Consider the following 22,239-nt stretch of genomic DNA (forward strand, 5'->3'; position numbering starts at 1 on the left):
CTAGAATGCTTCCAGGACCGCTCATGATGTACCAGTTTCAAAGAAGTTTCATCAAGGCTGCAAGTAAGCATCTTTTAGTTGAAGTTTCAAGGAGAAAAGAATAGATTTTTCTATTTCGAGGAACACCCAGAATCCCAATATAAATACTACCTAGCCTGTCACAGTCTGCATATGAATGTCTGCCTACAAGCCGACGAGACTCTGTCACAAACTGAAAACGAAGTAGAATCAAGACCGCCAGGGGCCTTACTAACACTGCCACTTCCTGGTGGAAGAAAAAAACTTAAGAGCTGGTTTTCTTGGTTGGAAGGGAAGGGAGCAGAAGAAAAGTGAGATGAGACAGAAAAGCAATTTTGCCTTTCTAGTTTTGATAATTGGAGTTGTAACTTCTTGGAGCTTTCCATCCTTAAAGTAACATTCCACAAAATGAATTAGACATTGTGTGTCTCATAAACTGAGCAGCAGAAGTGTTTCTTTGAGTATGGCACCCTTTGTGTAACAGTCCTTTTCCACCATGTCTTCCATTTACAGCTTCTGATCATTCTTTGTCTATATCATCTCAGTCCTAGTTCACATTACTGCTATTAAAACACATAGGGATTAGGTTCAAGCTGCCCTAAGTCTATTGGAATCTGTCTACGTCGGGCAGACCAGCAGCGATGGGCAGTTAGATTCTCTATCAGATTTAAACCTGGCAGGACTGCTCTTGGTATTATGATGCCCATAGCTTGTGCCTCTCCCTGGATACTTTTAGCCTTTAGGGTTTGTTTACCCTGGTAACTACTATTGGCCTAATTTTTTAGAACCCAATGTTCCGCTAGTCTCATATACCTGAGCTCGTTCTTTCCAACAAGGAAGAGAAAGGCACGGGAGAGAGCTAGGAATGAAGATGGTGTTTATGTGGATTCTTTCTCAAGAGAAATTCCAAACCCATAGCAACCATTCTCTAGTTAAACCTCACATCAGTTCTATAAATAGATATGGTGAGTATTAGCAGTTTATTTCCCAGAGAAACAAAGCTTCCCAATTTGAATCAAAAAGTGCAGGCTACAGAGTGATAGAAAGATTTGAATGTTCTATCTGCCACTGTGTTCTTCATATTCAGCTGGTGTGTTACTTGTAACTTAAGCATGGTGGTGGTTTTTTGTGCATCTGGATACATCATTTTGAAATTTGAGACCTTGGTGATGTTCACATAAGATCTGTTTACCACTTCACAAGTGCATAAAGTTCCTTCTTTCCTTGAAATGAAGTTGGCCCTCTAGGGAGCCAGCTGCTCCCGTGTTTGTTCCTTCCCTGGGTATGTGGTTGACCAGCTCCATTTCATCACAATCATTAGCTGGATGAACTCTGGTACAGAAAGCACACTGAAAGGCCTTGTGGAGCCTGCCACGCTGGTCCTAAGCACGCATGTGAGGCACAGTGGTGAATCCTCAAGAACATCCTTCCCATGTTACTGCCAAGGCTTTAGTTCCCCCTTGGTCTTGTCCAGTAACTTAGCTGTGACTCCAATAAAATGGTACCCCTCTTTTTCACAGAGCTGGAAAACCAAGAGACTCGCGTCTCTGAGATCCATAGCCTTGTTCATCGGCTCCCAGAGAAGAATCGGCAGATGTTGCAGCTGCTCATGAACCACCTGGCAAAGTAGGTTCCTCCCCCACTACAACTCTCTCCTAACCCAGGAGAGTTCTGACCCCCACAGGAAGTCAGTGTGTGTCTCCCACTGTGACGTCAGGTAGGCTGGAGGCTCAGGAAACAAATTCGTGCAGTGGTGACTGTAGAGAACACGTTTCGTGCCAAGCGGCCTTTGCCAAGGAACCACAAGAAGGCCACAGTGCAGCTCACCAGAGGTTGCAGGGTGACTCTCCAATCCAGACTATGTCAGCCATTATTCCTGGTTACCGTGAAGTTTTCAGGGTTTAGACCTTCTTTTGTTGTCTGAGGAAAAGTGATATGTTGTGTGGTTATAGAACTTGGATTTGGAGCAAGAATGCCCTGGTTCCAGAAGTGTCTGTTCTTAAACCACGGACAAGCCACAGCTTTACCCACTTCTTCGGTTCCTCATTCACCAAGTATGGATCTTGTCTTCATCTATTAGGCCATTGATTTTTAAGCTTACCTTATTAAAGCCTTTGAAGAAGCCTAGAGAACAAGGGACTTGTTTTTGGCAAATGTCCTCTTGACCTGCAACATCACCCAAGTGTTGAATAAGGGGCTAGTTTTTGTGCTAGAAGTTTTAACAGCACTGTGATGCTTTTTAATTTTAGTGTTTTCTGTTGCCTCACCCATTTCCGAATAGCCTTGAGGAATTGGTGTTAGTCATTACGTGTATGCTGTGTTCTGACCTTTCTTAAATTAAGTATTCTTCATTATAGTAAGATGGTGGTGGTGGAGTGTCAATGTAGACTTTACTCATTCATTAAGCCCCACCCTCCCTGAACTGACGTGCTGTAAATCTTCCCTTAACCAGTGCTTTGCTCATGCCATTAAACCAAACCTTTGGGACAAGCCGACGCTCACCTGCGGGAGACTGTTGTGGTTAGTTTTCCCTCATCTGTTAAGCATCTCATGCTACCTTCCATTGTGGGGTGCACATACATATACCATAAAGATTTATAAGGCTGTTATAAAGAACCAAGGGTATTTTGTGCATTGGTGAGAAGCAAGAGGGCAGAGCCGAGGAATTTTCCATTATTAATTACTTTTTTGTGATGTCATAGCTGGACTGCATATTCAGAAATAATTAGGAAGCATGGTCCAGGACACGTGAGTTTGCAGGGAGAATACCTCCAGAATGTCCAAAGAACACCATGACGTTTGCTTAAAGTAATGGGAGCACAGAAAGCAGTTCCCAGTGCTCTGAAATGAACTTGGTGCTTGCTCCAAACAACCCAGAGTTGAGCATTTGCTACCCTAGAAAGCTGGTTTCTGTCATTGCAAACAGAGCTTTGCATCCTTCAGGTACTCATTAAAGTAGGAGGTTCCAGGGGCACTCTCTGCTGAGTATATGAGGAGGTGCAGCAGCCTCTTAATTTCAAATGGCCGTGAAGCCTGCTGGGAGCAGGTGGGAGAGAGAAGGGCTGGACACTAACTGAAAGCTGGTTCTTTACATGCAATGAGATCGGAATGGGCTTAGTTGGATCAAAAATCAGTGGTGATCCAACAGAACCCAAATCGAAATTTTTCCATTTGTAAATTGTCCCGAGGATTGAGACTCTAAAGAAGAAAACAGTTAAAGCAATAATACAGTAGTCCATGCTCTTTCTAATTCAGGACATAATACAGCTGGAGAACATGCAGGTTGTGCCCGTGGTGTGGACCTGTTGCTTTGTTTCCCCCAACCCGTCCCCGGGGTTTGTTTATTTCATATCTGGAGCCCTTTGTGTAATTTGGTGATGGGTGCCTTGGCCTTCTGCCATTTCCTTGTTCATTTAAGCATCAGGATGTCTACCAGTCACCTCACTCCTGTTCCTTACTGTGGGTTGGAGCTGCTGAGGTGAAGCAGCCTTTGGGCCACAGAGCTGGCTTCCAGATGAGTTTTCAGTGGCGCTCAGGGGAGTTCTCAGACCACACTTGAGCTGAGCTCCACTTACACTGTGGCCCTTATTTTAGAGCCCAGCTGTAAGGGAAACTGAACCTGGGGCAGCGTTGTTTAATTCCAGTGTTCTCAGGTTCAGACTGAGCCTAGGATTGGCCTGGGCTATTGTTCCCTGGCCACTTGCTTAATGGGCAGCTTCCTTCCTAAGTTTTGGTTTCAGGGCCGACTGCTGGAAAACCCAGTGTTTACTTCTCTCCTTACCTACTCTTCTGCCTGTAGATCTCAGCCTTTGGTACAAAGTCAGGCAATATGTATGATAACTGTTTGTTTTATATTTTATAAAGTTTTATATTTATATAAAATTTCTAGGAATTTTATATTTAATCTCAAGAAAAAGTACATCTGGGGAATTGGCAGAGGCTTTTAGGGGAAACATTAAAACTCCTGACCTCTAAAGCAAAATGATTACTAAAATGTATCCAAGTCATGGAGAACTTGGGTCTGTTCCAGACCTCAGGGGGAACATCAAAATTACAGGCAACCATGCGCATGTCTGTGTTGATCCAGCTTAAATCTACTATGATAATTAGATGTTTTCTATCTGTGCCTTGGGATCAGTGTGCAATCTGGAGTCACTCGCCTGCATATGCGCCTGGAGTCACCGCAGATGCTTGCTCAGGCTGGCACTTCTGGGCCACACTGAGACCCTTCTAGCAGCTGCTGCACTTCTGGGTTGTTTTCCAGGTAGATAAGACATAAGACACAGACGACCGTTGAGACCCACTGGCCTGCAGCAGGAGAGGCCATACATAAAACATTGTGAGGAAAGGGAGATGATATTAAAAAGGAATATGAGTCGGAATTTTGAAGTACATTAATGATGGAAGAAGAAAACTGACTCTTCAAATACAAAAGATACCGTTGCTATTATTAAATCAGTCTTTTAAAAATCTTGTCTTTGTTTTTCCAGATTTGGTATTAAAATTTGGTCAGATTTAGACCTCTAAGCACACAAATTTATTTTACAATAACACATAGCCCACAAAACATTTTCATTATAAAGGAAGTCATGTTCAGCTAGCTTTGGATCTCTTTAGTTCTACTTCCTTATGTCTCAGTTTTCTTGTGTGTGTGTGTGTGTGTGTGTTTATGTGAGAGAGAGAGAGAGACAGAAAGACAGACAGAAAGAGAGAGAGAGAGAGAGAGAGAGAGAGAGAGAGAAAGGGAGAGAAAGGGAGAGAAAGGGAGAGAGATTGAGATTTTCTCTGTCTTCACTAGGTAGGCATGGGGGCAGGTATGGCTCAAAACAGAAACAAGAAAGAAAATTCCTGATCTTATAATTGTGGAATAAAAAAACAGGGGATGAGTAATAAAGACAGACTTCACCATAGTTTCCTAATGTTTACATATTTGATGGTTCCAAGTATGTTGGCTATCCCCACACATATCATTCACAGTGGCTCATCCTTAACTTTATTACAGTGTCTACACTCTGTAGGAGGATTTCACAGCACTCTCTATATATCAGGGGTCAGTATTAAAAAATAACCTTTTCAGAGCTGGTTTTCCCAAAACACTTTGTAAGAAATAAATCTTACTGTTATGTTTTTGATAGTTTCCCAAGTGTGGCTTAGGCGATCTGACATTGTTTAGGATGTTTTGAACATCAATTAAGAGAACTCCTAATTCAAAATGGCTTAATAAAGGAATCTATTTTTTCCTTACAAAGACTCAGCCTTGGGAGCTGGTTAATTTGTGGCTTCTGAAGGCCCCAGGTTATTTCCAGCTCAGCCAGCCTCCTCTAGAGGCCATAAGATGTTACCTTGTGTCGTCAGTGCTTGGCAGAGATAGAAGAAACCGTGTTTCTTCTTGAGCCACTTCAGGAGTTACAATGATGCTCTCCAAGATGTTCTCCACAGACTTGCCAACACATTTCCTGGTCCCCTTGGTCCAAAACAATTATGAGGAAGAGGGGAATCTTCATGAGTAGGTTACAACAGACAGGATTTACCCGAACTACCGAGGGAAGCAGACACTAACTAGAATGAAAAACAGAATAGGAGCTTTCTGTAGGCAGCCTCATGTAGGCAGCTTGTAGTGTCTGCTCCTAGGAGCCTTAGTGAAGTCATAGTGAGCTGATGTTAGGCTCACTAGAGATCTTCCTGTGGTATGATGACTCATCTGGACACATGGGACCAAATGGCCAACTTCTGTGGTTTTGGCTTATGTATATCGAATTATGAGATTTGGGGGTTAACGACTAATAAAGAAGGCAAATACGACTTTGTGCTTATGCCCCTCCCCCAATTCCTGGTTATTTTCGTCCCTCTATTATCTGATGTTTATTTTGACCATCTATCATGTGGAACTTTCTGAAAGGACAACAGTCTAACAATTACAGGGATCATGAAAAGAAATTGCAGGGCAAACACAAACACTTGGCATGGAAGTAAGAAAGACTTTCTTTTTGGCAGAAGTTTTTAAGGATCTGGTGGCTTTGATTTTTTTTTTTCTCAATCATGACTGAAGCCTGAGTCCTTGCATCCTTCAAATCAAGAAGGGAACATCCAAGTTTCTTTTAGGATCTAGAATCAGTGCGTTGAGCTTATGTAGAAATGTTGTGGTTACAAGGCAAGGTAGACCTTGGCTCCAAAAAGAGTAGCACCTAATGGTTAAATAGCCTTCCATGATATTCTTAGAGGGTCAGCAATAAGGGAGGTGTGTACTTATACACACACTGGCACATGTCTCCCACATAACTCTACTGTGCTCTCTCCATCCCAGGCTCCAAAGATAAAAGTCAGAATGAAGTATGACTGCGTGAGAAATGCTAGTGCTTTCTTCTCTGCCAGTGGTGCTGTAGAACAAATAGCAGTGAGAATTTACACTCGCACTGAGTGCACTTAATGTTTCTGATACAATTGCTGTCAGAGATGGAGACTCCTACGGTTTCTCAGGCTGCTGTCCATCAGCTGTGTACCCCGTTTCCCAAACCTATGTTCTCTCTGGTAGCCGCTAGACACTCTACTGCTGCCATTGTGGGAATGCATGGCTGCTGGGCCACTGGTGGTTCTGGCTTGATATCACATGGGGCCATATTCTGGCTGCTAGTTCCAAGCTGGCTTCACACTCTCAGTCCTCTGCCTCAGCCTCAAAAGTGCTAGCTTTGCCAGCATGCATCACCCAGTCCAGTTAGTTTCTATTCTATAAATCCACATAATTCTGTTTTCATCACTAACTCCCCAGACTGCCTGTCTTTCCCAGGCTTCTTGCAAAGGCCCTTCCCTGGTTGTAGCAGCTGCTTCCGCTCTAGTCCACAGAGTACAGCCCCTGCAGGTAAAGAACTCGAAACACACTGTGTTCCAACATATGACTGACTCACCCGCATAAAAACAAAATGATAAAAACTCCAAAAGCAGTTTCTCCATTGTCATTCTATAAAACGCTTCATACAGTGTTCAGCCCCTTTGGACGTCGCCGCCCTGTCTTTGTCTCTGTAATCACCCTGGCCTCTCTATTACGGGCTGCATTGTAGATGGCACTATGGGATAGGGCTGCATTGTAGATGGCACTATGGGATATTGGTTGGTCATTTCTCAAGCATCTTCCCTGCTCCATCTTTTCCCTTTGCCAGTCGTTTCCTCTCTTCGGGAACGGCCACTTCATACCCTCTGCCTGCTCAAAACTACCTCATTCAGCTTCAGCCCAGATCATCACATGCTTCAGTCTGCAAGATTCCTGCCTGCTTCAAGCGCCTCTCACGTTCCTGAGCTCCCATTATCTTCTCTGTTCCCCTTTTATGAGTATCACGTTCTGCCCTCGGCACAGTTTGCTGACTGTCTCTCAATCCTATTAGATCAGAAGCTTCCGGGGGAGAGTGTGTGTGAGCATGCAGTCCAGCTCCCTTGTCATCCTTTCTTCCCTATACGTTGCAAACCAGCCGCTAGCTGGAGCAGCCCACATGTGTTCTGTCCCATGGTACATTGCTGGTTGAAAAGTTCAAACAGGTTTCAGGCGCTTCTAAAGGGGGTAACTTTACTTGAAAAATTCCAACGTCTCTGTTAGCAGTTGGCTAGAGCTGAGGAGAAGCCACACTATCCGCCAGGGTGCGCATCTCCAGTTTCCCATGGACCTCCGCGGTCTCTTGTGCCTGGCCCAGTTCTTATGCCTATCACTGCCTCGTCATGATGCAGGTGTTAGGCTTACTAACAGCCTGCTTATCTTCAAAGAGAGTTTGGGGAAGGGCTAGGAGAATTGCTGCCCTGACCGCCTCTTTTATTCTTTTCTCAAGAATGGCCTGCTTTTTATGGTAGGTTAGAGGTCGCTGCAAGAACCAAGTGATACGTTTGCAACAGGTTTCCTTTTCATCTTTCCAGGGCGGGGAGACATTGTTCTGTTCTGTTTTGTTTATTTTAAGACTAATAATTCTCAAAAGACCCTCTCAGCTATTTTTGGTAGAGCCAAAGGAAAACCTGTTCAAAGGGGCAGCAGAGAGGACAGCCACATATTTTTTGTTTTTTTGTTTTTTTTTTTTTTCCGGAGCTGGGGACCGAACCCAGGGCCTTGCGCTTCCTAGGTAAGTGCTCTACCACTGAGCTAAATCCCCAGCCCAACAGCCACATATTTTAAAGCAAGCAGACAGCTATCACTTTAAATCAACGGAAGGGCAGGAGTAATCATAGGTCAATCTTTAGTTAGCCCACTTGTCAAACCGGCAGCCATCATGGTGTATGGCCTTCAGGATTAGGGTAAAAGAAAGAGACAGGAACACACACACACACACACACACACAAACACACACACACACATACACAGCCTTATAAAATCAAACTTTTTAGGAATTCACCTTCCTCATTGATGTTTAGTTCTTCCGCTCACGTTTGGATTTATTTCTCAGTGACTTTCCTGTTTTATAATTTATCTTTTTATAACTCAAGGAGCCAGCCTTGGAGTTCTCCTCTCACATTTTGGAAAGGGTCCCCTCTCTTTCCTTCTTAGTTCCTGCCACTGTCTTCTGCTGGTAGTATTGTAAAAGCAAGAATAACGACGACCTGCTGTCTTAGCTCCTCCATTGCCAGGTGCAGCAGAGCCCGGGGTTGTGCACTGGCCCTGGGAGCAGTGATGAAGTGCCCTTGGGGAGCTGCAGGCCCCTCTGGCCGAGCACCAGCGTGCTGTGCACCACAGGCTGAGTTCTCCCGAGCTTTGCTTGCCTGCTTAGCTAGGTTTGTCTTCCCAGCTTGGTCTCCAGGTTCCTGGGCACCTGAGAATGACCTTGAGCTCTTTTTGAGGGAGCAGTGAGTGCACGTTGAGATGGTGCCTTGTGGAACCCAGGCTGGCCTCAAACTTTTATTTTATTTTATTTCATTTTTGTTCTTTTTTTTTCCGGAGCTGGGAACCGAACCCAGGGCCTTGCGCTTCTTAGGCAAGCGCTCTACCACTGAGCTAAATCCCCAACCCCTGGCCTCAAACTTTCTATGCCGCCAAAGATGACCTTGAACTCCCAATCCTACTGTTTCCACCTCCCAGGTGCTGAGATTACTGGTGTGCGTCATTATATTAGGTTTACTGTGATCAAACCAAGGGCACTGTGAATGGTAAGTAAGCAGGCTACCAACTGAGCCCTGTCCCTACCACATAAAATACTTTTCTTTTTCTCATTTACACGGAGTGGTTTCTCACCAATTCTTCAAGTAGTTGTGGTTCATATGTGGTAAGGCAGACTTGTAGGAATTTGGAGTTCATCTCTGGGCACTGAGAGCATACTGGAGCCAGAAGGCCTGCTTTGGATCTGTTTTCTCCCATAACCTTGCAGAAACCAATGCCTACCCCCAACCTTTCTGTGTGTATGAATGAATATATGGTGGAGTTAGGGGTGGACCCTAGAACCTCATATATGCTAGGCAAGTGTTTAACCCTTGAGCTATATCCTTAGCTCCATATGGCCTTTCGTTGTATCATAAACATTTAAGCTAGAACAGCCTCTAACTCATGTTGGGCAGTTGTTGCCTGATATTATAGTTTCCCAATCATAGTTCCAGACCTTCGTAAACTCTAACAGCCAACACAGAGAAGCACACATTAAAATGTCAGTCAACACACACACAGCCCTGAAACCAGGTTAAAGCACTCCAGTGGGGAAGCCTGAAGGCAGTGGGTGGGGGAGTGAGCCCAAGGCGCAGACAGTACACAGCCTCATTTGAAAAAGGTCCAAGAGCTTGGACAGACATTGGCTGCTTAACTCCTACTGTGTCTACTTTATTCTGTCTGAGAACGTTCTAGTAAACTAGTTTTTTCTTCTTGGGAAAACCAAAGTAAGATGATAATAGCACCTGCTGTCCTGGAGTTGTGAGGGTTAAATTAAATGTGCATAAAACTGTGATGAACACGTGGAACGTCTGCTGCAGATGTCAGCTCCTTGCATCTGAGAAGTGGGGAGACGGCAGGCAGATGGGACGGTTACTGAAGCCCTTAAACTCCAGCTAGTTGGGCTACTGTTACTGACTGACAGAGCTTTCTTCACAGTTACTTTATAGGGAGACTTTGGGGCGTGCTGCTGAACACAGCACACAGGGCCCCTCCTGCCCGAGACTTCCATGTGTATATGCTCTGCTCTCCCTCTTCTCTCTTGCTCCCTGCTACATATTGGGCCAGAGGGCTGAGCATCTCCCTCTTCCTAGAGGAAGAAGAGCTAGCACAGTGCCAGCTGGGAGAAAGCTGTTATATCTGGTTTCAGGTCCCACCTTGCACCAGACCTCACACTTCTCTGTGAAGATTCAGGGCCTCCAGGATTCAGTGCCAGGGAGCCAAGCACCTGTTCATCAGAGCTAGCTGAGCAGAGCCCGATTTCCATGACGGCTCTCACTCACTTGCCCCTCCCGCCTCGTGCTCCTGGTGTCACAAGGCTGATTTCATCTCAGAAGCAGCTGTGTTTACTGCAGCTTAATAATTCTTAATTTCCTGAAGGGGGACACATTCTATCACAAAGACTCATCTCAGTCTGCATAATCTGGAAATTTCCACCCTTCTCTGTGGTATTGGAAAGGTCCATGTCTGTGGGCGACTGACTTTCTTCGTGATTCACTTTCACTGCCCTGTCACATAGAATCCTGTGTTAAACATTGCTGTTGGGTGCAGTGCATCCTCTCTGCTGCCCAGCCTAGCCCCAAGCACAGTCTTTTTAAGTCACTGAAATTTCCATATATTTTCAAGGAAGACTGTGCATACACACATGCAGCTTCTTCTTCCTTAGTAGATACTTAGTCCTTTTTCCAGTTCAACTCATAAAAGGTGAGAAGAAAGGCTAAGATACTGTAGACCGCCCTGTGAGCCCTCTCTGCTTTGCACAGGACAGTTTTCTTTGGGCGGAGCAGCATCCTGATCTTGTGTTTCCAATCCTGGAAGAAAAATATAAGCCTGTTTTTCTCGTCTGTTCAACGGGAAAGGAACCCAAAGTAATTTGTCTTGCCAATATACTGCAAGGTCTTCCTGTATCCTTGAAGGTACACACAATCGGGTCCAACTTTGTTCAAGTCGGGCTTTCATTGAGAAACTAGAACGTCCTAGGCCTCAACACAGAGTTGTTTTGGTTGTAAGCAACAAAAGTTAGCTTTGAGACATTTAAACTATGTGTAAAAGAAGGAAGGCTATTGGGAGGTTTCTGGGGCAGCAACAGAACTGAAGCAGAGTTGAACCATGAGGTATTGCAAAGCACTCTTGAGGTTCCGTGGGCTAACTGGCACCACTCTGCGTTTTTTTTTTTTTTTTCCTTTTTCTTTTTATCAGAGCTGGGGACCGAACCCAGGGCCTTGCGCTTGCTAGGCAAGTGCTCTACCACTGAGCTAAATCCCCAACCCATACGCTCTGCGTTTTCTTCAGCCACTGCCTCTTCTTTTCCAAGGATTATCTCAGATTTTACTTCCCATTTGACAGAAGAAGTAGATTCACTCAGAACTTCCCCAGGTTTCTGCCACCAGATTAGCACCTATGCCTGCGTTTGTGCCAGCCCCCCGTGTTCCCTCCTAAAGGCAGCCTGCCACTCTCACCCTGTGGCTGTGTCTGCCACTCTCACCCTCTAACATTCTCTTCCTCCCATCCTTGAAGTTTTCACATTGGCACATATACATGGGATTTACTCAGTTCTTCCAAAACTAAGAAAACAAGAACTTAAAAGAGCTTCCCCAGGCCCACTCCCTGTGGACAGCATCACACTTCTCCATGTTCTTGGAGCTTCTCAAGTAGGTGTCTGTGCTTGCTGCTCACAAATCCCATCTTGCTGTTCATTCTTCTTGAACTTATGCAGGCTTTCCTACCTCGGACTCCAGGGAAGTACCGTGTAAAGCGTTGCCATGACTTTGTGTAGCTGAATCACCTTCAAACTTTCCTTCTTTCTCACTCTTTCTGCCATGAAAAGCTCCCCTGACCTGCTGTTTCCCAGTCTTGGTTGCAGTGTCTGGGATATAACCCTTTAGTTCCCCCTTCCCTTACGTCTGTCCCCATCTTTAAATGACTTCCTCAGTTGGTCAGAGAATTGCAGCCTTCTGTCCCAGCATCCCCCACCCACCTATTTACTTAGGTTTTCCCCCCACAGCATGTGTCATCATCAAATGCACTCTGTATGTTACTTACTTGGTTATTTATTATTGCCAACTTCTCCTGAGCTGTGAGCTTTGTGAGTTGACAGTGTCTGTCTGTTCTGTATCCCTGACATCTACACAATGTTTTGCCCATAAATTAGGTACTTTGTGATCATTTGTTGAATAAAAATGAAAGGAAGAATAAAAAGTATCCGGGGTAAGTATCAGGGGTCACCCGTTGGAGAGCTGACTTTGCGATACCTTTCTTCTGCGAAGTCTCTGATGTTTGCCAGCCCACTGGCAACTGTGTTGTCCCGGGTGTCTGATGACTCAGATAATCTCTGATGAAGGAGGTGTGGCCAGAGCTAGGTGGAGAGGAAGTCTTGGCCTTCTGATTCACATGTATTAGTCTATTGTAGCATTTGCCGAGGCCAGGGCAAGTTGCTAAGTATTTGTTTCTGTTTGGTGACAATATAGAAAGCTTGGCCTGACCAGCTTTCTCCTCCTGTTTCTTTTCAAACTCATTTTATGCACAGTTTTGAGATAATTTGTGCATCTTTAGTTTCTTCAGCAATAAAATTAGAAGGCTCTTTTAACTTAAAAAATTTACTTATATCACAAACACACACACACACACTGCATTCAAGAGAACTTGGGTTCTCTTGGCTTCTTTATTTTGGATTTTTTAATATAATAACCATGTGCGCTATTTAAACAGTTGTAATTATTTTCAGTGAGAGGAGCAGACTCTGACCCCTTTGAACTTGGGAGGTATCTATAGCTTCACGCAGTGGGACTGGGTGAGACAGGGACAGGACATCAATCTTTGGTTGTTCTCAGACAGAATCCCTTTGTCTGTCTTTTCCCCTGTCCTTTGTCTATACCTCTGCCAGGGAGTGGGCCAGGCGCTCAGCAGTGTTAGAAATGGGAAACCTGTGACTTAGGAATTTTTGCTCTCTGTTTGCCTGCTTGATTTATCTCAGTTAGTGTTACCCCATCTGTTAATGATGCCAGGTTATTTTTCTTACTTCTTTAGCCATTAGTTAATATGTTTATATAATATAATTAGTTTGTGTAGCTAGTTCTAAGTTCACATAAACTGCCAGTAAAACCATGCTCTTTATTGCCATCTCTCTGGTCCCGACGATAGGCACTAACAGTTCTGCTTACTTCCCATCTATCCTAGCCTCCTCCTCTTGGCCTATCCAGACTAATGAGTCCTTTGCTTTTCTTCCTATTGACTTCTCTGTCAGATCTGCTAGAGCAGGGGTTGGAGCCCCTCTGCCGCTTGTGTTGGTATGAATTATAAGCTAAGAATAAATAGTTAATTTTATTTATAATAATTTAAAATCTAGAGGAGAACAATATTTTATGATACATGAAAATCGTAGGAAATTCAAATGTTAGTGTTTATAGAGTTTTACCAGACAACAGCCTTGCTCTTTTGCTTCTATATTGTCTGTGGCATCCTTCACACTACAGTGATGGGTTAGACTATTGTAATAGAAGACATACAGCCTGCAGGACCTATTTCCAGTTCTGTAGTTCCTATTTCCAATGCTGTTAGTTTATTTTTAACTGGATGTCTTGTTGCTAACACCCATCCAGAAAGGCTGACTTGTTTATCAGCGCTTTGACTGACTGGTTGACTCACTGCTTCTAGCCATACTATGCTACACAGGTCCCCAAAGATTAGCACGGGACCTCCCTATCAGAGACAGGGTCTGATATCAGAGGGGAACCAGAGTCTGTCCACAGATAAACTGCGCTGTAATGCTGGATACCAGGGCCTCGGTGTGAGGTACGTGGTGGTGTAAGAGCTAAGGTAGAGAGCCCAACTCTACTTGAGAAGGCCAGAAGCAAAGACCACACAGTGGCGGCTAAGGCTATATTTTTCCTCTTCGTTACTTTAATTATAGCATTAGACTTGCTCTAATTATTACTTAGAACAAGAGTTGTCATAATCTTAGCAAGAATTCCTTTAACATTTCAAAAGTGCATAACAATTACTGTTCTGTTAGAGGGCCAACATTTTACAGAGCTATGTAAACAAGCATTGTATGTTCTGTTTAGAATTTATGATCATCAAAATATGAAGTTTTTTTCTCCCTGAAGAGTTCTTAATCTACTTATGACATGAGATAGTAGACTCCTAGCTTGAAATTTAACCACTTGAATTTGTTTTGATGGCTTTTAAAAATACATCTTGGTTAGTTTAACATTGGCCATGCTACTAGAGATAGTCATGTGTACATAACAACTGTTGTGTTAGCAGGTCAACATTTTATATTCACTATGTTAATAAGCATTGTAAAATATATCTTGGTTATTTTATATTGACCAAACTACTAGGTGTGTGTGTGTGTGTGTGTGTGTGTGTGTGTGTGTGTGTGTGTCTGAGGAGGAACTCACTAGGCCCATTAAAGTCCCTCAGTCACAATGTGACAAGCAGAGCTTTCCGATTTTAAGGACCTCCCATTTGATTTGATTTATATTGAAGTCTGGAGGCTGCTGTGAAGGATAACAGTGACCAACACACACATTTGAACCTTATTATTGGATTTACCTTTTAACTATTTTCTCTTTTCAAAAATTGTCTGTATGTCCTTGAAATACTCAGAAGGGTCTAACATTTTTTCACATAATGTGAAGGAATTCTTCTGGATTCTCAGGGATCTCCCTCTTCTCTCTGTCCATCACCCCAATCTTCCCCCCTCTTCTGTCTGTCCATCACCCCAATCTTCCCCCCTCTTCTGTCTGGTCATCACTCCACTCAGTGACTGATTCATTGTGGGAATAAATTGTGAGTATTGAGAACTGCATAAGCGCTGCACCTTTGCAATTCTGCTATTGGTCATCTTGCCAGATCTCACATGTGTGAGAGGGTGTGTACAGTGTTGTTCAGACAAGAAGGAAACAACTCCACGTCCTATTAATGTGGCAAGGGATAAATAATGTTGGCCTACTCACAAGGCATTTGTAGGAATGAAAGCACTTACCTTAAAAGATAAAATGGGATGAAGAACATAGGCTAAAAAGGCAGAACACTTTGATACCAGTTTTGGAAATTCTCTCTGTGTCTCTGTCTCTGTCTCAGTCTTACCAGATATCTCTAAGTAGACACACATAAATCAGTTTTAAAATATCAAAAGATAATTTAAATCATAAACACCGATTGTACTAGTTATTGTCCTGTTGCCTTGGTAAAATATATGGACAAGGTAACTTACAAAGGAAAGGGTTTATGGTCTTAGCTTCCTGAGGGAGTTGTACAAGAGCTTATCCTGGTAGGGAATTGTGGCAGCAGGTGACTGCAGGGACAGCTGAACCACAAGCAGGAGACAGAGAGTTCACTGGGAATGGCACACGTCCTTGGAACCTCATAGCGTCATAGCCTATATGCAGTGGCACACACTTTCTCCAATAAAACCATGCCTTCTGAGGCTCTCTAAACAGCACCACTGACCAGAGACCAGGCATTCAAATGCCCAAGTCTGGTGGAAGGTGGGGGGCATCTCATTCAAAGTACTACATCAACGTTCATGTTAATGGTTTCCCCTGGAAGTCAGAGAGAATCATTTATATATGAACATGTACATGAAAAAATTTTAGCAAACATGTGCATGTGTGTGTGTGTGTGTGTGTGTGTGTGTTTCAAATTATCTTTCTGTACATCTTGCTTTAGTGTCTTTTTGAGAGTGGACAATTATCAGTCACTACTTATCAGTCAACCTATAAGATGGTTACCCAGTCCATAGGAGTGGGGTAGAGGTTGGTAGAGTATATTCCCAGGATGAGAATTAGAACAGCCTAGCTTAAAGCCCACAGAAATGAAGAACCAAGAACCCAAGGCATCAAAGGGGTGAATCTCTCACAGGATTCACAGGGCTGATGTTGAGCCTCCCAGAGAGCTCCTTGATTCATGATTCCACCTAGGGCTCTGGCCGGCCCTTTTAATCGCAGAGTATAATGTCTGGGAAGCCTTCTCACATGCTAGTTCCCCTGTGGTGGAGCAATAGCAAATGCAGCCCTTAGAAAGGGCTCAGTGCTCCTAGACGCGCAGGTCACCCCCTCTGTAGTGTGTTACTATTTCTGGCCAGCATCTTTTTAGAGGACACATCTGACCTTTCTGAGTGGTATGAAATTCATGGGGTGAACTGTAGAGTCAAAGAGAAATCTCAACCCAACAGCAGAGAGGCAGAAGGAGGGTCCTAAGTTCCAGCCTAACTTGGGTTGTATAACAAGACCTAGTCTCAGGCTAACAAGCGAGGAAAGAAAATAGGGGAGTTCTTCCTGATTCTGGGTGTGCACAGCTGTCTAGATCACCTAGCAGATTGGGGCCAGGCCTGGGATTGAGGGGAAGCTCCTGCTATGTTGTGTAGGCTCTTGTTTTCTTGGGTCATCTACACTCTTTTTCCCATCTAGCACTTGTTTCTGCTGAGATCTCTAGGCCCTGATTGCTTCTCCCTGCTCTTACCTACCCTTGAAGGCGGTTGCTTTTCACTTGTCTTCTGTTTTACCCCACTGCAAGGAACCTTCCTTTGGAAGCTACACTACTGTTTAGAAATAGTACTAAAACCCTGGGCTCATTTCTGCCTTATGTGAACATATTGATTATAATCAATCTAGTCCTACCCAAATTCTTGCTGCCTTTTCCCGTTTATCCACTCTGCTCTTTTTCTGGCTTGGGTGACTGGCTCTTGCTTCTCTGTGTATCCCCAGCAGGAACTCTGTTGGCCACATAAATGGGGTAGGGAAAATGCATTCTCTTACTTCTTAGCTCAAATTTAGAATAACCTTATCCTGTCTTTCATTTTGGGACCCCAAACCCCCCCACCCCCACGAAGGCCCTGTGATACTTTATATGCAAAGGACCAGTTTTACGTAATTTCATATAGGGAAACTAAGGCCTGGCTTTGCAGAAAATAATAGTAAAGATGAAATGAAACCTGTTAGTGCTTTCTGTCTCTTCTTCGCTGAACTGTTGTCCATGCAGTGTCCAGTGGCCTGTCTCACTGATGTCTCTATCTGTGATACTCTTAGTCTAGCCCACTGGGAGACAGTCAGAGTACAATGAAAACTCCAGATGGGTGGGAATCATCAGCCAGAGAAAATGCTGTCAGTGACCTACCTGTCAGGGATGGGTTACTTTTCCGGAAGACTTAAGATCATACCATATCCACATTCATTATTCTTTATCAGTAAACCTCTAAGACTTTTAAAGGTTTGATTTTTAATTTTTCCTCTTCATATGCCACTAAAGTAGAAAGAGAGAAAAGAAGTGAGAGGGAGCCAAATTCCACCCTGCCTGGGGTGAGCTCTGGATTCTCATCACCCTCTGCTGATTGATTTGTGATGGCTCTCGTGGAAATGCACTTGGAATGCGTGAAAAGGCTGCTTATGCTTTCCAGAATGCGTGGAGCGTTTACAGGAAACTTGGCAAGGGCAGAGCAAGGCTCGCGTACTTTTCCACAGGTTTGGGAGGAGGCAGGATTTAGGGGAGCCTTGCCCCTCTGCATTGCCTTCCTCAAACCAGTAGGCTGTTCTCTCTGGCTTAAGATACAAGGCCTGCTGTGACCTGGCTGTTGCTTTCTCTCCAGTCTCATTTTCTGTGTCCCACACCTGAGGCACCAGCCGCACACAGTACCCTACACCTGCCACCTGACTTTGCCGGTGTCTCCATTACAATGGCTCCGTCCCTGTGTACTCTGCAGGCTATGGCCATGGCCCTGGGGATGTTGGTTTATTTCTTTTGCTTTCTTCTGATACTATCCAGGCTTCTCAATGGCAGGTCAGGGTCTGTTACTTCATGTGTCCTACACCAACAATCTCACTCCCCGTAGGTACTTCAAAGAAGATTCTGTGATGGGCGAGACGTGTAAAGGACCAAGGAGTTGACTGTGTTCTTGGTGGAAAATGTTTTCTCTCTCCAGAGTATCTGGGAAAGGAATTATAAGAATGGATATAACCATCCATGGGGCTAGAAAAATACCAGTCCCTTCCGGCTCTCCTTAACTGACAAAAACCCACTGTTGACTGTATATCCAGATTTTTGACTATGGGAGAAACTCTTGGGCCTCCATTTTGCTTTTTACTGTATTATATAAAAACCAGCCAACATATGCAGGTCCCTGAAACTATGAAAAAATCAAAGTGTCATAAATCCTAACCCTGGATTCCTTCTTTCCATGTTTATTAATTTCAAGAGTGAATGCTTACTGTTCTAGGTCTAGTCCCTAGAGACTGAGCCAGTCTCCCTGAAAGGTTTTTGCCCTTCCTAGCACTTTCCACTGCTGCTGTGGTGCTTTAAATTTAAATTCCATTATTAAGCCTAAGCTATATTGTGATTCTTTCTTCTCAGAGGGGGTCCTAGTACCATAAAGCTCATCTTAGTCAGTATGCAAGGGGTTGCTCAGGATGGATGGCTTTTCCTATGCTCAGGCTCAGACAACCGTGAATGCCTGCAGCATCCTCTCTAGCCAATATTTAATGACACTGTCTGCTTAGTACAGCTGTTTCAGTGCTGTCTGCTGAATTTTACAAGTTGGGTCATGTTTCAGTAAGTTCCTCCTGCACTAAAGAAGGTATTCAAAAGGGTCATTGGCATCGGGACCTGTATTTGTCATCAAGGGTCTTGGGTACCGTGTGCTTCAAGGTCTGGTAAAGTTCAGGGTCCTGGAGACTGTAGAAAGAATCACCTGTCAATAAAAAAGCCGATGTCCAATGAACTGAGGCAGGAGGTCAGAAGTGGGACACCAGCAGGAAGAGGATTCTGGGAAATAAGAAGAGTATAAAAGAGAGACTCAGGGAGAGCCAAGGGAAACTAGATGGACAGGACCAGCAGGTGGATGAACCAGGGAAACTCTGAGATACCGAGGAGACATGAAGGAAGAAGCGGGCAGGGACTGAGAGACAGCTAACCAAGTGGTGGCACAGACTATGAATGAGCCAAAGCATATGGCCTGGGCATTCAATAATAACTAACTAGTCTCAAAGCTGTCCTTCCGGGAGTTGGAGCTGGAAAGGGAAAATTTGGAATTTAACTTCAAAACAAAACAAAACAAAAAAACCCAAGGGGCTCCCTAACCTTTTGGTTTCTTCATGACCAAATTTAGCATTTGCCAGAGCCTAACACCTATGACTCTGTATTTTGAGAGCCTTTGCATTGCATTCACTTTAGCTTCCTGTGACTTCCTCAGAAATACCTATGTCTCTGTGCCTCTGTCTCTCCTCTGGGCCAGAGATGACTCCTCCCTCCTCCATGAGATAAACCTTTGCGGTTCTGTAAGAACGGTCAGTGATTCTCCACGATAATCACCAGGGAAGCATAGGGGCCAGCAGAATCTTTAGGGAGTTGCAAAGGGACCTAGATCTGGTATTCCTAACAAGCTTTCTGTGGAAGTTGTTGCCACAGTCCCTTGAGAAACCCCTTGCTAGTCGCTAGTTCAGAGTCGTGTGTTTAGTGTTCGTCTCACATCACCTACCTCTCACAACCTCAAGTTTTCTTTTATCTTTACCCTTTATAGATTCTCATTGCTCTCATGTAGGTTTTATACACTGTGAGTAAGTGTAAGGACCACCTACTGTTTGAACTCACCCTTTAAAATTTTTGTATAGTTCCTTGAAATTTTGGATAGTTCTTTGAAATTTCCCTACAATATATCTTGATTATATTTGCCTTCCTTCCTTTTCTCACCCAACTTTGTCTTTTATTTTTCTATCAAGACCACTTTGTGCTGCTTAAATAATTTTGGATATGTGACCTTCTACAGTGCCTGGTCAACATATCAATGGTAACTTACCAAAGGCTACTTTTAGAGAAAACTGACCCACCGTCTCCCAGCAGCTAAAAGTTGACAGTGGCTCCTTGTCTAAAGATGGGTCTTCCTGCCCAGTCCTCTCCATGCTGGTCTGGTCTTTATGTATGCGGTCAGAACCACTCTGAGTTTGTGGTATAGCTTGGGCTCAGCCTTCTCATTACCAGGACCTGTCACAGTGTGGTGCATAGGATGGCACTGTCTCTGTTTTAGGGACAAGCATATTGATGTCATATGTTGGTCATTAGCAGAATGGTTAAATAGATCAGATTGAGATATTAGGGAGTATTATAAATAAAACTCCCAAGATTTGGGCTAAAGTGTAATCTTAAAATTTGGTCATAGTGGTCAGTTTCAAGGAAAGGGGCTTCTGGAATAGTTCAGTTTCACACAGACAATAAACAACAAAGACAAGGACAGTCTTAATAGTGGACAAGACACTATCTCTGGTGGATGCTGCATGGCTCTTAGCCTTCATTCTGGAGATGGAATTGTGTCAGGTCATCGAAGTCTTGATGCTATCAAGGCACCGGATTCTTTCTTTAACATTCTTTTTGTTGGGAAAAAAGCCATATAAGATAAATGAACCGATTTTTGTAATGTTCAGCCCAGTGGCATTTAACATGTAGGCAGTGCTTCACAAACCACCCTTATTTAATTCTAAGCCACTTTCTTCACTCCCAGTGGAAGCCTTGCCTATGGCACTGTGAGCTTAGCCAGTATTCCTAAGCAGTTTCATCTCAGCACCTAAGATTATCAGCATTCATTGATATTTACAGGGTTAGAAATGAAAGCTGAATACCTGTTTAAAGATTTATCTATGAGTCCATCAACATTATTTTATGTTAAAAAAACCCTCAGTATCTGGCTTAGTAGGAGAGAACTGAATAAATGATATTTTCGAACCCATTCCGTCTGTAGTAGCCCAGCCACCAGATTCATTGTCAGTTCCTCCATTTTCAGTGGTCAGTTAACCTGGTCTGAAAGTGTGAGGTGAGGAATCCTAGGACTGAACGAGTTAGGAGCTTTCACTCCCATGCCACTCTAAGGAGAATACTAAAATCAAGGCTTAATAAAGTTCAGTAATTTGCTGGCTTATTAAGGAACTCTCAAACTAGGCATCTTTAATTTTAGTTTTTTCCTTAGTTGTCAATTTATTTTTATTTTATATTTTTTAATTTTATTTTTCTTAGGTATTTTATGTATTTACATTTCAAATGTTATCCCCTTTCCCCCCTCCCCCACACCGCTCCCCGATCTCCCTGCTTCTATGAAGATGCTCCCACTCCCATCCACCTCTTCCCATGTCAACGCCTTGGTATTCCCCTGCATTGGGGAAACGAGCCTTCACAGGTCCAAGGGCTTTTCCTTCTATTGGTGGTGAACAATGCTATTCTCTGCTACATATGTGGCTGGAATCGTAGGTCCCTCCATGTGTACTCAGTGGTTAGTGCTTTAGTCCCTGGGAGCTCTGGTGGGATCTGGTTGGTTGATATTGTTGTTCTTTCTATGGGGTTGCAAATCTCTTCATCTCCTTCAGTCTTTTCTCTAACTCCTCCATTGGGGTCTCCTTCTTCAGTCCAATGGTTAGCTGCAAGCATCCTCATTTGTATCACTAGGGCTTGGGTAGAGCCTCTTAGGAGACACCCATATCTGGTTCCTGTCAGCAAGCACTTCTTGGCATCAGCAGTAGTGACTGGATTTGGTGGCTGCATATGGGATGGATCCCCAGGTGGGGCAGTCTCTGGATGACCTTTTCTTCAGTTCCTGTTCCACTCTTTGTCCCTGTATTTCCTCCCATGAGTATTTTGTTCTCCCTTCAAAGAAGGAATGAAATATCCACATTTTGGTCTTCCTTCTTCTTGAGCTTCATATGATCTGTGATTTTTTTTCTTAGGTATTTCAAGCTTTGGGGCTAATATTTACTTATCAGTGAATACATACTATGTGTGTTCTTTGTGATTGGGTTACCTCACTCAGGATGATATTTTCTAGTTCATTCCATTTGCCTACGTATTTGATGATGTCATTGTTTTTAATAGCCAAGTAGTACTCCATTGTGTAAATGTACCACATTTTCTGTATCCATTTCTCTGTTAGAGGACGTCTGGATTGTTTCCAGCTTCTAGCTATTATAAATAAGGCTGCTATGAACATAGTGGAGCATGTGTTCTTGTTATATGTTGGAGCATCTTTTGGGTATATGCCCAGGAGTGGTATAGCTGGGTCCTCAGGTAGGACTATGTCCAATTTTCTCAGGAACCACCAAACTGATTTCCAGAGTGGTTGTACCAGCTTGCAATCCCACCAA

General features: G+C 43.8%; 1 protein-coding gene and 1 long non-coding RNA gene across 10 annotated transcripts in view; one reads left to right on the plus strand and one right to left on the minus strand.

Moving 5' to 3' along the window:
• The window catches only part of LOC120098335 (uncharacterized), a 16,400-nt gene extending 10,560 nt beyond the window's left edge, over nt 1–5,840 (minus strand). For 5 of the 6 annotated variants that reach the window (XR_010059685.1, XR_010059684.1, XR_010059683.1 and 2 more), the window contains exons 1-2: nt 5,361–5,840; nt 1–4,326 (exon numbers count right to left, since the gene is read on the minus strand). The exon at nt 1–4,326 is cut by the window's left edge. This is a non-coding gene — a long non-coding RNA (uncharacterized LOC120098335). The remainder of the gene's footprint in view (nt 4,327–5,360) is intronic. The other variant, XR_010059681.1, reaches the window with a different exon arrangement.
• Nucleotides 1–22,239, plus strand: part of Arhgap26 (Rho GTPase activating protein 26) — a 786,446-nt gene that overhangs the window by 643,962 nt on the left and 120,245 nt on the right. For all 4 annotated transcript variants that reach the window (XM_063277362.1, XM_006254660.5, XM_006254663.4 and 1 more), the window contains 2 exons: nt 5–63; nt 1,539–1,644. In XM_063277362.1, the coding sequence (XP_063133432.1) occupies nt 5–63; nt 1,539–1,644 (165 nt within the window). The remainder of the gene's footprint in view (nt 1–4; nt 64–1,538; nt 1,645–22,239) is intronic.

Source organism: Rattus norvegicus, chromosome 18, assembly GCF_036323735.1.
Source record: "Rattus norvegicus strain BN/NHsdMcwi chromosome 18, GRCr8, whole genome shotgun sequence".
Classification (NCBI taxonomy): Eukaryota; Metazoa; Chordata; class Mammalia; order Rodentia; family Muridae; genus Rattus; species Rattus norvegicus.